We start from the raw sequence: 19,922 nt of genomic DNA, 5'->3' as shown, positions 1-19,922 counted from the left end.
GACCTCAGCTTCTTTACAATAAACACACTCAGTATTACCAGCGCACGGAAATGTGTGCTGGTATTACAAGTGCGGCACATTGCCCGGAAGCCAAGTGCTCACGAGAGCGTGCTTCTATAGGCTTCAATGGGAGCCTCATTTTCATGCCGATAGACACGGCAAACCGCCTAGGGCAGCAGGCAAATCGCACAGCCTTGGGCAGCAATAGAATTTATATTTATATGCTTATATACATATATATTTGTGTTTATATGTGTATATACACATATAAACACACACACACACACACACACATATATATATATATATATATATATATATATATATATATCTTAGGCGCCATTTAAAAAACAAACAAAAAAAAACCACTCCACATCCCCTCACTTTAATCCCTTATAACTGCTTTGTGCAGTTAAAACAAAATATGCTCATATTTATTTTTTATTTTAATGAACTGTCCACTTTATTTTGGGGCAAATTTTTATATTTACCCGAGGTCTGATCTCTGGTTTATTATGCTTAACGCAAAGTGAAACCGCAAGCTTGCGGTCACATTAACAAGCCACTTGTAATGGCTGGATATTTAACATGCGCCTATAAACGTGGATATTTGCCCCTGTATGGGTGTACGTTAAGATAGCGCTCCACTCATAATCTGGCCCTTAATCTTTGTAGGAAGGTGTTCAGGAGACTTATAATGTAGATTTAGGGACAGAATCAGACAGCTCCCTTAAAGGGACAGTATACACTCATTTTCATATAACTGCATGTAATAGACACTACTATAAAGAATAATATGCACAGATACTGATATAAAAATCCAGTATAAAACTGTTTAAAAACTTACTTAGAAGCTGTCAGTTTGGCTCTGTTGAAAAGGTAGCTGGAAAGCCCACTGCAAGTGGCAAATAAGACACTCCCCCCTCCCCCTTCTTTTGCATATGAAAAGACCCTTTACACAAACAGGAGCAAGCTGGAGAAGGTAGCTGACGGTATTCAAATAAAACTTTGGGGCTTGGTTAGGAGTCTGAAAATCAGAGCAATGTTATTTAAAAATAAGCAAAACTTTATGGGCTATATAAATAGATCATCTATAAAACATTTATGCAAAGAAAAAATGAGTGTATAATGTCCCTTTAAAGCATTGACAAAGCCAAGCAATAAACACTATAAAAAGCTATTGAGGAATGGAAATAACTTATCCCCTCCTAAACAATGCGCACTAAGCCGAAATGCAAAACAAAGCAGGAGACATAAACTTCCCATCCGAAGCCTAGATAACACTCAGCAGTATGAAAAAACAATGATGAAAAAATGTATAAGGTAATTTCGTGCACCAAAACATGATGTGCACAAGACAGAGGACATACGTGCGCTAACATGACGTACATAATCCAGCCAAAGAGTGAAAAAAAGTGACAGATCTAAATAGACGTGTGCTGCAGACGAGAGTTAAACCAACGTGCGCTATCCCGGGTCTACATGCAAAATTTAAACATATGCAAAACACCAAAGGGAATAATGTATGTGTTTGTGTGTGTGTGTATATATATATATATATATATATATATACACACACATCAAAAGACTGTAAGAGAAAAGAAAGGACTCATAATAAATGATCCTTAATAAAGATAGGGAATAAACACCTTTTTTTTTTTTAATTTCAGGCACTAAGAAAGCAGAGTACCTAATACACATCACCATTCAAATCAACAACATACGTAAGTGCAAGTGACAATGAATACAATATAAAAAAATAGCTATGTCACGTGACTAATAAGGGCCCATATAACGATGTACATCGACAACAAGTAAATACAGAAGAATACAACAAATCCACTACACCCCAGCAGCACACAGAGACCCCCTTAGCAAAAAAGCCAGGGAGGCAGAGCCTGGGCAGGTTCACATATAGGGATCTAAGTGGATTGTATTAAACCTAAAGTAGAAAGCAGGCTTAAACATTCAGAGGCAAAGTAATATACAGTGAAAGCCAAAAGCTAGAGGAAGCCCTGTCTACAAGAGATGTAGGGGGAGAAACGTGCGTAGGCATTGGTCGCCTGTATCACGTGACCCCGCCAATCGGATTTCATCTGTGTTATACGCCCCCGCTGTTTGGCGGTGCCTTTGAGGCTGACAGAACTTTGAGGTGTTGGCGAAGCTAAACGGTGTGTCTGGAATTAAGCCTGTCCTTTTCTACATTTGAAGACAGATACGTTTTGCAACTCACATTTAAGTGGGACCGTCTATGGATTATAGATGTGAATTTGCACCATAAACTGTGACTCTCTTTGTGGAGGGTTGTTTCATGACCCTTTTACGAGGAACATTATGTTTCCAGCATGAATGTATCTGCTGCTACTAACAGCTTATCTGCCTATTTACATTTGCTTGATCTCATTCAATCTTGCTTACGCTTTTGGCTTTCACTGTATATTACTTTGCCTCTGACTGTTTAAGCCTGCTTTCTACTTTAGGTTATTACGATCCACTTGGATCCCTATATGTGAACCTGCCCAGGCTCTGCCTCCCTGGCATTTTTGCTAAGGGGGTTCTGTTTGGAGCTGGGGTTTAGTGGATTTGTTGTATTCTTCTGTATTTACTTGTTGTCTATGTACATCATTATATGGGCCCTTCTTATTCACGTGACATAGCTAGTTTTTAGATTGTATTCATTATCACTTGCACTTATGCATGTTATTGATCTGAATGGTGATAATTAAACTTATATTTACCTTTACCTTAAATTTAAAAAACATAATTTATGCTTACCTGATAAATTCCTTTCTTCTGTTGTGTGATCAGTCCACGGGTCATCATTACTTCTGGGATATAACTCCTCCCCAACAGGAAATGCAAGAGGATTCACCCAGCAGAGCTGCATATAGCTCCTCCCCTCTACGTCAGTCCCAGTCATTCGACCAAGAATCAACGAGAAAGGAGTAACCAAGGGTGAAGTGGTGACTGGAGTATAATTTAAAAGATATTTACCTGCCTTAAAAACAGGGCGGGCCGTGGACTGATCACACAACAGAAGAAAGGAATTTATCAGGTAAGCATAAATTATGTTTTCTTCTGTTATGTGTGATCAGTCCACGGGTCATCATTACTTCTGGGATACCAATACCAAAGCAAAAGTACACGGATGACGGGAGGGATAGGCAGGCTCATTATATAGAAGGAACCACTGCCTGAAGAACCTTTCTCCCAAAAATAGCCTCCGAAGAAGCAAAAGTGTCAAATTTGTAAAATTTGGAAAAAGTATGAAGCGAAGACCAAGTTGCAGCCTTGCAAATCTGTTCAACAGAGGCCTCATTCTTAAAGGCCCAAGTGGAAGCCACAGCTCTAGTGGAGTGAGCTGTAATTCTTTCAGGAGGCTGCTGACCAGCAGTCTCATAGGCTAAACGTATTATGCTACGAAGCCAAAAAGAGAGAGAGGTAGCAGAAGCTTTTTGACCTCTCCTCTGTCCAGAATAAACGACAAACAGGTAAGAAGTTTGGCGAAAATCTTTAGTTGCCTGCAAGTAGAACTTGAGGGCACGAACTACATCCAGATTGTGTAGAAGACGTTCCTTCTTTGAAGAAGGATTTGGACACAAGGATGGAACAACAATCTCTTGATTGATATTCCTGTTAGTGACCACCTTAGGTAAGAACCCAGGTTTAGTACGCAGAACTACCTTGTCTGAGTGAAAAATCAGATAAGGAGAATCACAATGTAAGGCTGATAACTCAGAGACTCTTCGAGCCGAGGAAATAGCCATTAAAAACAGAACTTTCCAAGATAACAATTTTATATCAATGGAATGAAGGGGTTCAAATGGAACACCCTGTAAAACGTTAAGAACTAAGTTTAAACTCCATGGCGGAGCAACAGCTTTAAACACAGGCTTGATCCTAGCCAAAGCCTGACAAAAAGCCTGGACGTCTGGATTTTCTGACAGACGCCTGTGTAACAAGATGGACAGAGCTGAAATCTGTCCCTTTAATGAACTAGCTGATAAACCCTTTTCTAACCCTTCTTGTAGAAAAGACAATATCCTAGAGATCCTAACCTTACTCCAGGAGTAAAGTTTGGATTCGCACCAGTATAGGTATTTACGCCATATTTTATGGTAAATCTTTCTGGTAACAGGCTTCCTAGCCTGTATCAGGGTATCAATAACCGACTCAGAAAAACCACGTTTTGATAAAATCAAACGTTCAATTTCCAAGCAGTCAGCTTCAGAGAAGTTAGATTTTGATGTTTGAATGGACCCTGTATCAGAAGGTCCTGTCTTAGAGGTAGAGACCAAGGCGGACAGGATGACATGTCCACTAGATCTGCATACCAAGTCCTGCGTGGCCATGCAGGCGCTATTAGAATCACTGATGCTCTCTCCTGCTTGATTTTGGCAATCAATCGAGGAAGCAGCGGAAAGGGTGGAAACACATAAGCCATCCCGAAGTTCCAAGGTGCTGTCAAAGCATCTATCAGAACCGCTCCCGGATCCCTGGATCTGGACCCGTAGCGAGGAAGTTTGGCGTTCTGGCGAGACGCCATGAGATCTATCTCTGGTTTGCCCCAACGTCGAAGTATTTGGGCAAAGACCTCCGGATGAAGTTCCCACTCCCCCGGATGAAAAGTCTGGCGACTCAAGAAATCCGCCTCCCAGTTCTCCACTCCCGGGATGTGGATTGCTGACAGGTGGCAAGAGTGAGACTCTGCCCAGCGAATTATCTTTGATACTTCCACCATAGCTAGGGAGCTTCTTGTCCCTCCCTGATGGTTGATGTAAGCTACAGTCGTGATGTTGTCCGACTGAAACCTGATGAACCCCCGAGTTGTTAATTGGGGCCAAGCTAGAAGGGCATTGAGAACTGCCCTCAATTCCAGAATGTTTATTGGAAGGAGACTCTCCTCCTGATTCCATAGTCCCTGAGCCTTCAGAGAATTCCAGACAGCGCCCCAACCTAGTAGGCTGGCGTCTGTTGTTACAATTGTCCAGTCTGGCCTGCTGAATGGCATCCCCCTGGACAGGTGTGGCCGATGAAGCCACCATAGAAGAGAATTTCTGGTCTCTTGATTCAGATTCAGAGTAGGGGACAAATCTGAGTAATCCCCATTCCACTGACTTAGCATGCATAATTGCAGAGGTCTGAGGTGTAGGCGTGCAAAAGGTACTATGTCCATTGCCGCTACCATTAAGCCGATCACCTCCATGCATTGAGCTACTGACGGGTGTTGAATGGAATGAAGGACACGGCATGCATTTTGAAGCTTTGTTAACCTGTCCTCTGTCAGGTAAATCTTCATTTCTACAGAATCTATAAGAGTCCCCAAGAATGGAACTCTTGTGAGAGGAAAAAGAGAACTCTTCTTTTCGTTCACTTTCCATCCATGCGACCTTAGAAATGCCAGAACTAACTCTGTATGAGACTTTGCAGTTTGAAAGCTTGAAGCTTGTATTAGAATGTCGTCTAGGTATGGAGCTACCGAAATCCCTCGCGGTCTTAGTACCGCCAGAAGGGCACCCAGAACCTTTGTGAAGATTCTTGGAGCCGTAGCCAATCCGAATGGAAGAGCTACAAACTGGTAGTGCCTGTCTAAGAAGGCAAACCTTAGATACCGGTGATGATCTTTGTGGATCGGTATGTGAAGGTAAGCATCCTTTAAATCCACTGTGGTCATGTACTGACCCTCTTGGATCATGGGTAAGATTGTCCGAATAGTTTCCATTTTGAACGATGGAACTCTTAGGAATTTGTTTAGAATCTTTAAATCTAAGATTGGCCTGAAAGTTCCCTCTTTTTTGGGAACCACAAACAGGTTTGAGTAGAACCCTTGTCCTTGTTCCGACCGCGGAACCGGATGGATCACTCCCATTATTAACAGATCTTGTACGCAGCGTAGAAACGCTTCTTTCTTTATCTGGTTTGTTGACAACCTTGACAGATGAAATCTCCCCCTTGGGGGAGATAATTTGAAGTCTAGAAGGTATCCCTGAGATATGATCTCTAGTGCCCAGGGATCCTGAACATCTCTTGCCCAGGCCTGGGCGAAGAGAGAGAGTCTGCCCCCCACTAGATCCGGTCCCGGATCGGGGGCTCTCGGTTCATGCTGTCTTTGGGGCAGCAGCAGGTTTCCTGGCCTGCTTGCTCTTGTTCCAGGACTGGTTAGGCTTCCAGCCTTGCCTGTAACGAGCAACAGCTCCTTCCTGTTTTGGTGCAGTGGAGGTTGATGCTGCTCCTGTTTTGAAGTTCCGAAAGGGACGAAAATTAGACTGTCTAGCCTTAGCTTTGGCTTTGTCTTGAGGTAGGGCGTGGCCCTTACCTCCTGTAATGTCAGCGATAATCTCTTTCAAACCGGGCCCAAATAAAGACTGCCCCTTGAAAGGTATATTAAGTAATTTGGACTTAGAAGTAACATCAGCTGACCAGGATTTTAGCCACAGCGCCCTACGTGCCTGTATGGCGAATCCTGAGTTCTTAGCCGTAAGTTTGGTTAAATGTACTACGGCCTCCGAAATGAAGGAATTAGCTAGTTTAAGGACTCTAAGCCTGTCCGTAATGTCGTCTAGCGTAGATGAACTAAGGTTCTCTTCAAGCGACTCAATCCAAAATGCTGCCGCAGCCGTAATCGGCGCGATACATGCAAGGGGTTGTAATATAAAACCTTGTTGAACAAACATTTTCTTAAGGTAACCCTCTAATTTTTTATCCATTGGATCTGAGAAAGCACAGCTATCCTCCACCGGGATAGTGGTACGCTTAGCTAAAGTAGAAACTGCTCCCTCCACCTTGGGGACCGTTTGCCATAAGTCCCGAGTGGTGGCGTCTATTGGAAACATCTTTCTAAATATTGGAGGGGGTGAAAACGGCACACCGGGTCTATCCCACTCCTTAGTAACAATTTCAGTTAGTCTCTTAGGTATAGGAAAAACGTCAGTACTCGCCGGTACCGCAAAGTATTTATCCAACCTACACAGTTTCTCTGGTATTGCAACGGTGTTACAATCGTTGAGAGCTGCTAAGACCTCCCCTAGTAATACACGGAGGTTCTCCAATTTAAATTTAAAATTTGAAATATCTGAGTCCAATCTGTTTGGATCAGAACCGTCACCCACAGAATGAAGCTCTCCGTCCTCATGCTCTGCGAGCTGTGACGCAGTATCAGACATGGCCCTAGCATTGTCAGCGCACTCTGTTCTCACCCCAGAGTGATCACGCTTGCCTCTTAGTTCTGGTAATTTAGACAAAACTTCAGTCATAACAGTAGCCATATCTTGTAATGTTATCTGTAATGGCCGCCCAGATGTACTAGGCGCCAAAATATCACGCACCTCCCGGGCGGGAGATGCAGGTACTGCCGCGTGAGGCGAGTTAGTCGGCATAACTCTCCCCTCGCTGTTTGGTGAAATTTGTTCACATTGTACAGATTGACTTTTATTTAAAGTAGCATCAATACAGTTAGTACATAAATTTCTATTGGGCTCCACCTTGGCATTGGAACAAATGACACAGATATCTTCCTCTGAGTCAGACATGTTTAACACACTAGCAAAAAACTTACAACTTGGTTATAATCTTTTTTAGCAAAAAACGTACTGTGCCTCAAAGAGGTACTAACGATTAAATGACAGTTGAAATAATGAACTGAAAAAAACAGTTATAGCATCAAACTTTAAAACCACAAAACTTTTAGCAAAGGTTTGTTCCCATTAGTAAAATAACAATAATTAAATTTGACATAAAAAATACAAAGCAACGTTTTTATTCACAGTCACTATAAGAATTCTCACAGCTCTGCTGAGAGAATTTACCTCCCTTCAAAGAAGTTTGAAGACCCCTGAGATCTATCAGAGATGAACCGGATCATGCAGGAAATATAAAAGTAACTGACTGGTATTTTTTGATGCGTAGCAAAGAGCGCCAAAAACGGCCCCTCCCTCTCCCACACAGCAGTGAAGAGAAACGAAACTGTCACAATTAAAGCAAAAAAACTGCCAAGTGGAAAATAATGCCCAAATATTTATTCACACAGTACCTCAGCAATGTAAACGATTCTACATTCCAGCAAAAACGTTTAACATGATAAATAGTTATTAAAAAGGATTAGTGACCTTTAACAGAGTAGTTCCGGTGAAATACCATCCCCAGAATACTGAAGTGTATACATACATGTCATTTTAACGGTATGGCAGGATTTTCTCATCAATTCCATTCAGAAAATAAAAACTGCTACATACCTCAATGCAGATTCATCTGCCCGCTGTCCCCTGATCTGAAGCCTTTACCTCCCTCAGATGGCCGAGAACAGCAATATGATCTTAACTACTCCGGTTAAAATCATAGTAAAAAAACTCTGACAGATTCTTCCTCAAACTCTGCCAGAGAAGTAATAACACGCTCCGGTGCTATTTTAAAATAACAAACTTTTGATTGAAGTCATAAAAACTAAGTATAATCACCATAGTCCTCTCACACATCCTATCTAGTCGTTGGGTGCAAGAGAATGACTGGGACTGACGTAGAGGGGAGGAGCTATATGCAGCTCTGCTGGGTGAATCCTCTTGCATTTCCTGTTGGGGAGGAGTTATATCCCAGAAGTAATGATGACCCGTGGACTGATCACACATAACAGAAGAAAAGTGCTTTATTCCCAATCTTTATTAAAGGCACAGTCAAGTCCAAAAAAAACCTTTCATGATTCAAATAGGGCATGAAATTTTGAACAACTTTACAATTTACTTTTATCACCAATTTGCTTTGTTCTCTTGGTATTCTTAGTTGAAAGCTAAACCTAGGAGGTTCATATGCTAATTTCTTAGATCTTGAAGGCCGCCTCTAATATAAATGCATTTTGATAGTTTTTCCCCACTAGAGGGCATTAGTTCATGTGTTTCATATAGATAACATTGAGCTCATGCACGTGAATTTACCATGGAGTCAGCTCTGATTGGCTAAAATGCAAGTCTGTCAAAATAACTGAAAGAAGGGGGCAGTCTTCTGAGGCTTAGATACAAGGTAATTACAGAGGTAAAATGTGTATAATTATAACTGTGTAGGTTATGCAAAACAGGGGAATTGGTAACTAAGGGATTATCTATCTTTTAAAACAACAAAAATTCTGGTGTTGACTGTCCCTTTAAGGAACATTTATTATGATGAGTCCTTACTCTTCTCTTACAGTCTTTTGATGTATTTAAACTTATAGGGTCTGCACCATTTGGTATTTTATCTTACCTAGTATTTAAATCTAGAGTTGTGTATATTTATATCAACCATTTATTCTCTTTTTTATGTATATGTGTATATATATATATATATATACATATATATATATATATATATATATATATATAAATATAAACAATTAATGCCCATAACAAGGCTATATAGTGACTAGAGTGATTCAAATAGGGCATGTAATTTTAAACAATTTTCCAATTTACTTTTATCACCTATTTTGCTTTGTTCTTTTGGTATTCTTAGTTGAAAGCTAAACCTAGGAGGTTCATATGCTAATTTATTAGATCTTGAAGGCCGCCTCTAATATAAATGCATTTTGATAGTTTTTCACCAGTAGAGGGCATTAGTTCATGTGTTTCATATAGATAACATTGAGCTCATGCACGTGAATTTATCATGGAGTCAGCTCTGATGGGCTAAAATGCAAGTCTGTCAAAAGAACTGAAAGAAGGGGGCAGTCGTCTGAGGCTTAGATTCAAGGTAATTACAGAGGTAAAATGTGTATAATTATAACTGTGTAGGTTAAGCAAAACTGGGGAATTGGTAATTAAGGGATAATCTATCTTTTAAAACAACAAAAATTCTGGTGTTGACTGTCCCTTTAAGGAACATTTATTATGATGAGTCCTTACTCTTCTCTTTGAATCACTCTAGTGACTCTATAGCCTTGTTATGGGAATTTATTGTTTATATATATATATCTATATATATATATATATATATATATATATATATATATATATATATATATATATATATATCTATCTATCTATCTATCTATCTATCTATATATATATATATATATATATATATATATATATAAAATAAATGCCCATAACAAGGCTATAGAGTGACTAAATGTTAAAAAAATTATACTTACCAATAGACATTCATCCACAAGCAAACCACCAGTAAACAGCCAAGCCAGTACTGAAACATATCAGCAGAGGTTATAGAAGTATATTGTAGATCCATAGAAGGAGAAAGAAGTCCCTGCAACCAATTATGGAGGGTCTGTGACAGGTTTCCCATAAGGCGAAAAGACAAACCATACCCCATATACGTCCCTCTGAAAGTCACTGAACTCTGAAGGGAAACCAGGCCTCAATTTAGACTGATAACCCCACTCTCTGAAGAATCAAATGCACATCCTCATTTTACATGTGAGGTGGAAGGGGGTTTTATAGGGTTCTTTGATTTTGGGAATCTTTACGTCCTCCTAGTGGTAAGGAAGAGTAATTCCCAGGAGTAATGGATTGTGAACTCTCACCACGTGTATGAAATAAACATGTTTCCCATGTGTATGCAAGTAAGAGAATGTATGTACAAGGCTACTTCAAAAGAGTTTATGAAATTTGGCAAACAGATGTATTCCTACATTGGCCAAAAAATTGTTATAGTGTAATGAGGAGAGTCCACAGCCTCATTCCTTACTTGTGGGAAATACAGAACCTGGCCACCAGGAGGAGGCAAAGACACCCCAGCCAAAGGCTTAAATACCTTCCCCACTTCCCTCATCCCCCAGTCATTCTGCAGAGGGAACAAGGAACAGTAGGAGAAATATCAGGGTATAAATGGTGCCAGAAGAACAAAAATTTGGTCCGCCCATCGGAGAATACGGGCGGGCGCTGTGGACTCTTCTCATACAGAAGGAAAGGAAATTATCTGGTAAGCATAATTTATGTTTTCCTTCTTAATATGAGGAGAGTCCACGGCCTCATTCCTTACTTGTGGGAAACATATACCCACACTGAATGAGACAGGAGGGTAAAAGAGAGGCGGATCCTATTTTGAGGGCACCACAGCCTGCAAAATTCCCAAAAGTTGCTTCAGCCGAAGCAAAAACGTCAAACTTGTGTAAAATTTTGAAAAGGTATGTAAGGAGGACCAGGTAGCCGCCCTACAAATCGGTTCCATAGATGCCTCATTCTTGAAGGCCCAAGAGGAAGCCATTGCTCTAGTAGAGTGAGCCTTAATCCTCTGAGCAAGCTTATGTCCTGCTGTCTCAAACTAAGCAAATGATGCTCCTCAACCAAAAGGATAAGGAAGTGACAGAGGCCTTCTGCCCTCTACGCTTCCCAGAATAGACAACAAACAAAGAAGAAGTCTGTCTAAACTTCTTCGTAGCCTAAAGATATAACTTCAGGGCCCGAACCATGTCCAAATTATGAAGTAACCGTTCCTTTGAAGAAGAAGAGTTAGGACACAATGAAGGAACCACAATCTCCTGATTGATTTTGCGATCTGAAACTACCTTATGAAGAAAACCTAACCCAGTACGAAGAACAGCCTTATCAGCATGAAATACTAGGTAAGGGGGCTCATATTGCAAGGTCGCTAATTCAGATACCCTGCGTGCCGAGGCAATGGCCAGTAGGAAAAGAACCTTCCAAGACAGTAATTTGATGTCCATTGCATGCATAGGCTTGAATGGAGTCTTCTGCAGAACCTTAAGAACAAGATTTAAACTCCAAGGAAGAGCGCTAAATCTAAACACAGGCCTGATTCTAGTCAAAGCCTGAACAAAAGACTGGACATCCGGAAGCTAAGCGAGCCTCTTGTGAAGTAAAACAGATAGGGCCGAAATCTGTTCCTTAAGGGAACTAGGAGAAAGGCCCTTCTCCAGACCATCCTGGAGAAAAGAGAGAATACTAGAGACCCTGACCTTATGCCAGGGAAATCCACGTTCCTCATATCAGAATAAGTAGGTCCTCCAAACCTTATGATAGATGCGATGAGTAGCCGGCTTACATGCTTGAATGAGAGTATCAATAACCCTCTCAGAAAAACCTCTCTTGGCGAGGACTAAGCGTTCAATCTCCATGCAGTCAGCCTCAGAGAATCCAGATTTTGATGAACAAAAGGACCTTGCTGCAGCAGATCCCTGCGACAAGGTAACCTCCACGGAGGAGATGAGGACATCCCCACTAGATCCGCGAACCACATCCTTCGCGGCCACAATGGAGCAATTAGAATCAATTAAACTTGCTCCTGCTTGATGCGGGCCACTACATGAGGTAGAAGTGGTAATGGCGGAAAAATCTAAATCAGATTGAACCTCCAGGGCACTGCTAATGCATCTATTAGCTCCACCTGAGGATCCCTGGACCGCGACCCATATCTGGGTAGCTTGGAATTGAGCCGGGACACCATAAGCTCTATCTCCTGAGTCCCCCATCTGCTGCAAATCTCCGCAAACACCTTGGGATGGAGAGACCATTCCCCCGGATGAAAGGATTGTCTGCTGAAGAAATCCGCCTCCCAGTTGACCACACCTGGAATGTGGATTGCTGACAGAGAAAAGTTGTGGGTCTCCGCCCACTCCAGAATCCGAGATACTTCCCTCATTGCTCCTCGTTCCCCCTGATAGTTGATGTAAGTCACCGAGGTAATGTTGTCTGATTGGAATCTGATAAACTGGGACGTAGTCACAATCTCCCAGGATGGTCTCAAGAAGGATGTCTCATGGGACAGGTGATCTGGACAGAGCCACCAAGAGAGTGATTCTCTCGACCGGTTGTCCAGAGAAATCTGTTGAGACAGATCCGAATGATTGCCGTTCCACTGTCTCAGCATGCACAGTTAAAGTGGTCTGAGGTGGAATCTGGCAAAAGGAATATGTCCATGCAGGGCACCATGAGACCAACTACCTCCATACACCGAGTCACAGAGGGCTTCAAGGAGGTCTGGAGGGCAAGACAAGCGGAAGTTAGCTTGCAAAGTCTTTGGTCTGTAAGAATTATCCTCATGGATATGGAGTATATATATATATATATATATATATATATATATATATATATATATATATATATATATATATATTATAGTACCCAGGAATTCCACCCTGGTATTGGGAATAAGAGAAATCTTTCCTAAGTTTATCTTCCATCTAGACGACAGGATGGTGCTTGAACCATAATATCGTCCAAGTATGGTGCTACTGCTATACCACCGGTTCTGGCCACTGCAAGCAGAGCCCCTAGAACCTTCGTAAATACTCTTGGAGCAGTAGCTAAACCAAACCGAAGTGTAGTGAATTGGGAGTGCTGGTGCAGGAACGCAAACCGTAGGAACTGGAAGTGTTCCTTGTGTATGGGAATGTGAAGGTAAGCATCCTTCAGGTCTATCGTGGTCATGAACTGTCCTTCCTGTACTAAGGGAAGGATGGACTTTATTGTCTCCATCTTGAACGAGGGGACAGATAGGAATTTGTTTAAGCACTTTAGGTCCAGAATCGTGCGAAAAGTTCCCTCCTTCTTTGGGGCCACAAAAAGATTTGAGTAGTATCCCAGAGCTCTTTCTGCCAGAGGTACTGTACAATGACTCCCAGGGAGGAGAGATCCCTCACACACCCTAAAAAGGCCACTCTCTTTTCTGGCCTTGAAGACAGGTTTCACAAGAGAAATCTGCCGTTGGGTGGATGAGACTTGAAACCTATCCTGTATCCCTAAACGATGACCTCCAGGACCCATGGGTCTTGCACGTCCCCAAACCAAGCTTCTGAAAAGAGTGGTAGTCTGCCCCCTACCAGATCCAGAACTGTATCGGGGGCCGCCCCTTCATGCTGACTTTGTCTTCTTGTTCTGCTTGGATTTAATAAAGGACTAAGCCGGTTTTCAAGATCCCTTGGTTTGTTTCGGCTTTGCGTAGGGCTGCTGACGTTGGGATTTATCCGAACGAAAATTAGGACCCTGTCCTTTAGGTTTGTTCTTCTTATCCTGTGGTAAAAAGGCACCCTTGCCTCCAGTAACCATGGATATGATTGAGTCCAGGTCTGGACCAAAAATAATCTTTCCCTTAAATGGGAGGGAAAGAAGTCTAGATTTCGAAGTGATGTCAGCCAACCAAGACTTCAGCCAAAGTGCCCTACGGGTTAGAACAGAAAAACCTGAAGCCTTGGCATTAAGGTGAATAATCTGCATATTTGAATCACAAATAAAAGAATTAGCCACTCTCAAGGCCTTAATTCTATTCTGGATCACATTGAGGGGACCCTCCACCTCGATCAACTCAGATAATGATTCGCAAAAATAGGTAGCCGCTCCAGCAACCGCTGCAACAGCTCCTGCCGGTTGAAACAAAAATCCTGCATGTTGAAACATCTTTAACAGAGTTTATAACTTCTTATCCATGGGCTCTTTAAACAACTAACTATCCTCAAGAGGGATAGTAGTGCGCTTAGCAAGTGTGGAGATAGCGCCATCCACCTTAGGGACGGAACCCCACCATAATTTCTTAGAACAAGAAGGGGAAAAAGAAGAACCAAGTCTCTCCCATTCATTCTTTATAATGTTCGCCATCTTAAGAGGAACCGGGAAAGTCTGTGGAACAACCCTTTCCTTGTAAACCTTATCTAATTTAGCCAAAACTTCCTTTAACAGAAAGCGTAAGTGTGCGATCCTAAATCTGAAATCTGGTTCCTCCGCAGCTGGAGCTTTAGAGGCAGCAGATTCAGACCCAGAAAGAGCATCCTCTGAAGTATTGGAGACGTCCTCGTCAGCAGATAATCTGGTATCAGATAAACCCAACAAACTAGTAGATGACTCCTGGGAAGGATAGCAATATTTAACCTTTCACTTGCGCTTAGTAGAGCGAGGTAAAGCACCAAAGGCCCCAGACACTGCCGTTTGTAATGGCTAAGCAAAATCTGGTGGTAAAAGGGCCCCTCCAAATGGAGGATTAGGAGTGCTACGGGAAGATGCATGTGTATTAGGAGATTACTGTAGGGTGCACACTTCATGGGATGGAGACTCCTCAGAGGTGGACGGCTCAATGGTAATAAACATATTGACTTTCCTTGACAATACAACCTTATTGAGGCATGTCGAACATAATTGAGCATGTGGGTATACCGTAGCCTCCTCACAATATAAACAGGTATTAGACTGAGGTAAATAGGGAGTACCCTCTAACATGTCAGAGTCCTCCATAGCTTGCGCTTACAATCGGACTTATAGAAAAAGGATAAAAGGCACTTTTATACCCCCAATGGCTGGGGCACTCACCACCTCCTATGACCAAGGCGAGAAACAGCTTCGCCTCCGGTAAACCGCACCCATCCGGTGACATGATGCATCATGCAGGACCGCCCCTGCTAATAGTAAAAAGCGTGCCAAGCCTAACAGGCTGCACAGCAAAAATATGTTCCAACCACTACCTGAGCCTCATCTCACACATATCGCAGCTTAAAACATAAACAGAAAAACAATTATGTGATTGATCCCCTCTGTTCAATAGCCCCCCTCTGGGGGTATTAACCCTCGATTCCATACAGATAAAAGGAGCCACACTGTGACCCTGTCTTCATGTGTTCTCATGTGTGTATAAAAATGAAACAATCTTACCGGAGTCTATGCGGTGGAACAGAAAAACAGCCTCTCAAATTTGACAGTTTTTAAGATCGCTCCAGACATGGACTTGAGTGAGAAAAGCAGGCAGTGAAACTCATCAACACTGATTGCTTAGGAGCTGTTAATAATGATTATTTTGTACTAAGTTAAAGGGAAAAAACCCCAAAATATTTCTTCTATGATTCTGATAAAACATACAATTTTAAACAACTTTCCAATTTACTTCTATTATCAAATTTGCTTTGTGCTCTTGGTATCTTTTGTTGAATGAGCAACAATACACCACAGGGAGATAGATGAACACATGAGGTAAGCCAATGAGAAAAGGCATATATGTGCAGCTACCAATCAGCAGATAGCTCCCAGTAGTGCCTTGCTGCTCCTGAGCCTACCTAGGTATTCTTTTAAACAAAGGATATTAGATAATTAAATTAAAGTTGTTAAATAATGCATGCTCTATCTGAATCATGAAAGAAACAGTGTGGGTTTTATATCCCTTTAAGGAAGTTTGGACAGGGGTAGTAGCATGTCTACAAGACTAAACTGATTCTTCAGCACTGGGGTGTACAATGGTTAAGAATTAGATGGATACAAATGCCACTGATTTGCTATAGAATCTGTTAAATATCCTAAAAAGAATATAGGGTATAAAATGTTTTTACTACAGAAAACTATCATATAATTTATATAAATTATGTGCATTCAGACTTATCAGTAGGAAATGAATGCCGAATATGGACACCGCTAGCAGCATTTGGCACTTTCTGGATTTGCAAAGATCTTAGTGTGTTGCACTTTCACAAGTAGAAATAGCTGAATGTCGCTGGGGTTGGTGGTCATATTCAGCATTCTTTCCCTAAAGAATAATCCAAATGCACATGCCTAACTTAGATAAATTGTTTAGACCAGGTAGGTATGCTCAAACTTGGTGCCCCAGAGGTTTTGAAACTACATTTCTCATGATGCTCAGGCACTAAGCATCAGCTGGCTTAACATCATGGGAAATGTAGTTCCAAAACCTCTGGAGCACCAAGGTTGAGAATCTCTGGTTTAGACTATCATAGCACTAGTTAATAACTATAATTAGTGGATCATATTGTGTTGTTTAAACTGCTAACAAAATTGATCTAGGTGTTGGGTGATTGTTTAAATAAAAAAAAAATACTACCTTGCCACAGCTCCGACAATGATGCTTCCTGCGAATCACTGTGAATGGAGCTTTACAGGCCGTGCATAAACTGCAGGCTTCATCTGGTACCCAGTCAGGAGGATCTACAAAGAAAAAAACAAACATACAAACATAGTTTACATACAACTGAAAGCAAGTTATGCCTTTGATCTGTTGCAAGCTAGTTTGGTGGTAATATCTACAGCAATTATACTATCATATTTCTACATTTATTTTTAACTCAAATCTTTTTTTACCATGTTTATGATCATGAATTATCTAGCTAAATAAATTAAATTATTAAATATAAAATATGATCACTACACATAACATATATATATATATGTCCTAGATCGAGACAGAGAGACACACATATGGTTACTGCTGCGTGCAGAATATGTTTGCTTTATAAAACCAGATTTATGCATTAATACATCTAATAAATGTCTTCACATTAAATGTAGTGTTCTAAACGCTTCTACCCAAAGAAAGAGACTTTTCAAACAGAAACATCTTCATATTCATATTAATGATCATTCACCACTGACTTTTTTATAGGTGACTGGAGAATCACAAGAGTTGGCTACATAATCCTATCTTGCAGAAAACGTTTGGCTTGTCTAGTCTGCAAGCTCATGACATAATCGGATAGTGTGCTGAATAAAACTAAACAAAACAGAAAAAAAATGAAACTGCTATAATTTCAATATTTTGGATCAATTCCCTAAGTAGCACTCACCAGTGAACAGTTGCTTCCCTTTAAGAAGATGGTCAGAAACCCCACAGCAGGTTATATAAGATCCCTTTTTTCTGCCTGATTAAATTCTTATAAATTTAAAATAAACAAATAATTAAAAAGGAGGCCTTGCTTGGTGAATGCTATTTGAGTATTGAGCAAAGATATTGTAAGTATGTTTTAATCTCCGTCTATCTTAGCGCACTATAGTAGAAAAATACCAAAGCAGCAAAGGCAAGTACAGACTAAATTATCAAAAAACAGTGATACTGGGAACAGATTTTTTCCGCCAGAATCTTACTGCTGGAGCATATGAGGAAAACTTTACACCACAACTTTGAGGATATTCACAGGACAGACATTTGCTGCAACTGCCCAAGAAGTGGAAACTGTGTTGTAGAATAAGCCTCTAGCATCTGTATAAAACAGTATTTTCTCGCTACTGATATTAAGATGACGTAAAAAAGAATCCAATCAACACATCATAGTTGTCACTAGCATACAGCTTTTGTGAAGTCCACACAAAAAGACGAGTTTGTCAGTCTGCTTCCAGTTTTTTTGTCTTAATGACAGGAAGGCAACAAACCGCATTTAAAGTGCAAAGACGTTAAAAATTCACCAGAAAGCCCTGACATATATTATACTACCTTTGATAACAGTTTCTAAATCATTATTCATTCACTTTCCAAACCATTATTCCCTGATGAAAAATTAAATGAGTGAGAGATTAGCACCTGTAGCTCACCTGAATGTCTAACTAAGGAAATAGCCAAAAAAAAAAAAAATTATGCTTACCTGATAAATTTCTTTCTTTCTGGATATGGAGAGTCCACATCGTCATTGAATTACTAGTCGGAATATCACTCCTGGCCAGCAGGAGGAGGCATAGAGCACCACAGCAAAGCTGTTTAGTGTCACTCCCCTACCCATAATCACCAATCATTCGATCGAAGGGAAATGGAAAAGTAATAACACAAACGCCTAGAGGTGCCTGAGGTTTAGTCAAAAATAACTGTCTTAATAAAGTATGGGGTCGTGGACTCTCCATATCTGGAAAGACAGAAATTTATCAGGTAAGCATAAATTTAGTTTTCTTTCCTAAGATATGGATGTCCACGTCGTCATTCAATTACTAGTGGGAACCAATACCCAAGCTAGAGGACACAGAATGAACAGGGAGGGAGAACAAGACAGGCAGACCTAAACAGAAGGCACCACCGCTTGAAGAACCTTTCTCCCAAAAGAGGCCTCAGCCGAAGGCAAAAGTATCAAATTTGGAAAAAGTATGCAGAGAGGAAAAAGTTGCAGCTTTGCAAATCTGTTCCACAGAAGCTTCATTTTGAAAGCCCAAGAAGAGAAGACAGCCCTAGTGGAATGAGCTGCAATTCTCTCAGGAGGCTGCAGTCCAGCAGTCTCATAAGCAAAATGAATTATACTTCTCAACCAGAAGGAAAGAGAAGTAGCAGTAGCCTTTTAACCCCTATGCTTTCCTGAGAAACAAACAAACAGGGCAGAAGACTGGCGAAAATCCTTAGTAGCCTGTAGGTAGAATTTTAGAGCATGCATAACATCCAAGTTGTGCAACAGGCGTTCTTTATGAGAAGGAGGTTTGGGACAGAGAGAAGGAACAACAATTTCCTGATTAATATTTCTATCTGAAGCCACTTTAGGAAGAAACCCCACCGCCCTATCCGCATGAAAGATAAGGTAAGGCGAATCACATTGCAAAGCTGACAGTTCCGAAACTCTCCGAGCAGAAGAGATAGCAATATGAAACAAAACCTTCCAATATAGCAACTTAATATCTATGGAATGCATTGGCTCAAACGGAGCCTGCTGCAAAACTTTAAGAACAAGATTAAGGCTCCAAGGAGGAGCAAAAGGTTTAAACACAGGCCTGATTCTGACCAGGGCCTGACAAAAAGATTGAACATCTGGCACATCCGCCAGACGCTTGTGTAACAAACTAGACAATGCAGAAATCTGACCTTTCAGAGAACTGACTGACAACCCTTTCTCCAGACCTTCCTGGAGAAAAGACAAAGTTCTAGGAATCCTGACCCTACTCCAAGAGTAGCCCTTAGATTCACACCAATAAAGGTATTTAATTTTTTGAGTAACAGGCTTGCGAGCCTGGATCATGGTCTCAATGACCAACTCAGAAAATACACGCTTAGACAGAACTAAGAGTTCAATCTCCAAGCAGTCAGCTTCAGAGAAACAAGATTTGGATTGAGGAATAGACCCTGAGTTAGAAGGTCCTTCCTCAGAGGCAACCTCCAAGGTGGCCGAGATGACATCTTCACTAGGTCTGCATACCAGATCCTGCGAGGCCATGCAGGAGCTATTAGAATTACTGATGCTCTCTCCTGTTTTATATGAGAAATAACTTGTGGAAGGAGAGCAAACGGAGGAAACAGGTATGCTAGACCGA

General features: G+C 41.1%; 1 protein-coding gene across 3 annotated transcripts in view; it reads right to left on the bottom strand.

Annotated features, from left to right (window-relative positions):
- Nucleotides 1-19,922, bottom strand: part of ZFYVE28 (zinc finger FYVE-type containing 28) — a 529,419-nt gene that overhangs the window by 8,324 nt on the left and 501,173 nt on the right. For all 3 annotated transcript variants that reach the window (XM_053704206.1, XM_053704207.1, XM_053704208.1), the window contains one exon: nucleotides 16,753-16,856. In XM_053704206.1, coding sequence (XP_053560181.1) covers nucleotides 16,753-16,856 — 104 coding nt within the window. The remainder of the gene's footprint in view (nucleotides 1-16,752; nucleotides 16,857-19,922) is intronic.

This window comes from Bombina bombina, chromosome 2 (genome assembly GCF_027579735.1).
Source record: "Bombina bombina isolate aBomBom1 chromosome 2, aBomBom1.pri, whole genome shotgun sequence".
NCBI classification, from domain to species: domain Eukaryota; kingdom Metazoa; phylum Chordata; class Amphibia; order Anura; family Bombinatoridae; genus Bombina; species Bombina bombina.
Note: the sequence above shows the minus strand (reverse complement) of the source record. Positions and strands in the feature narration are given on the sequence as shown.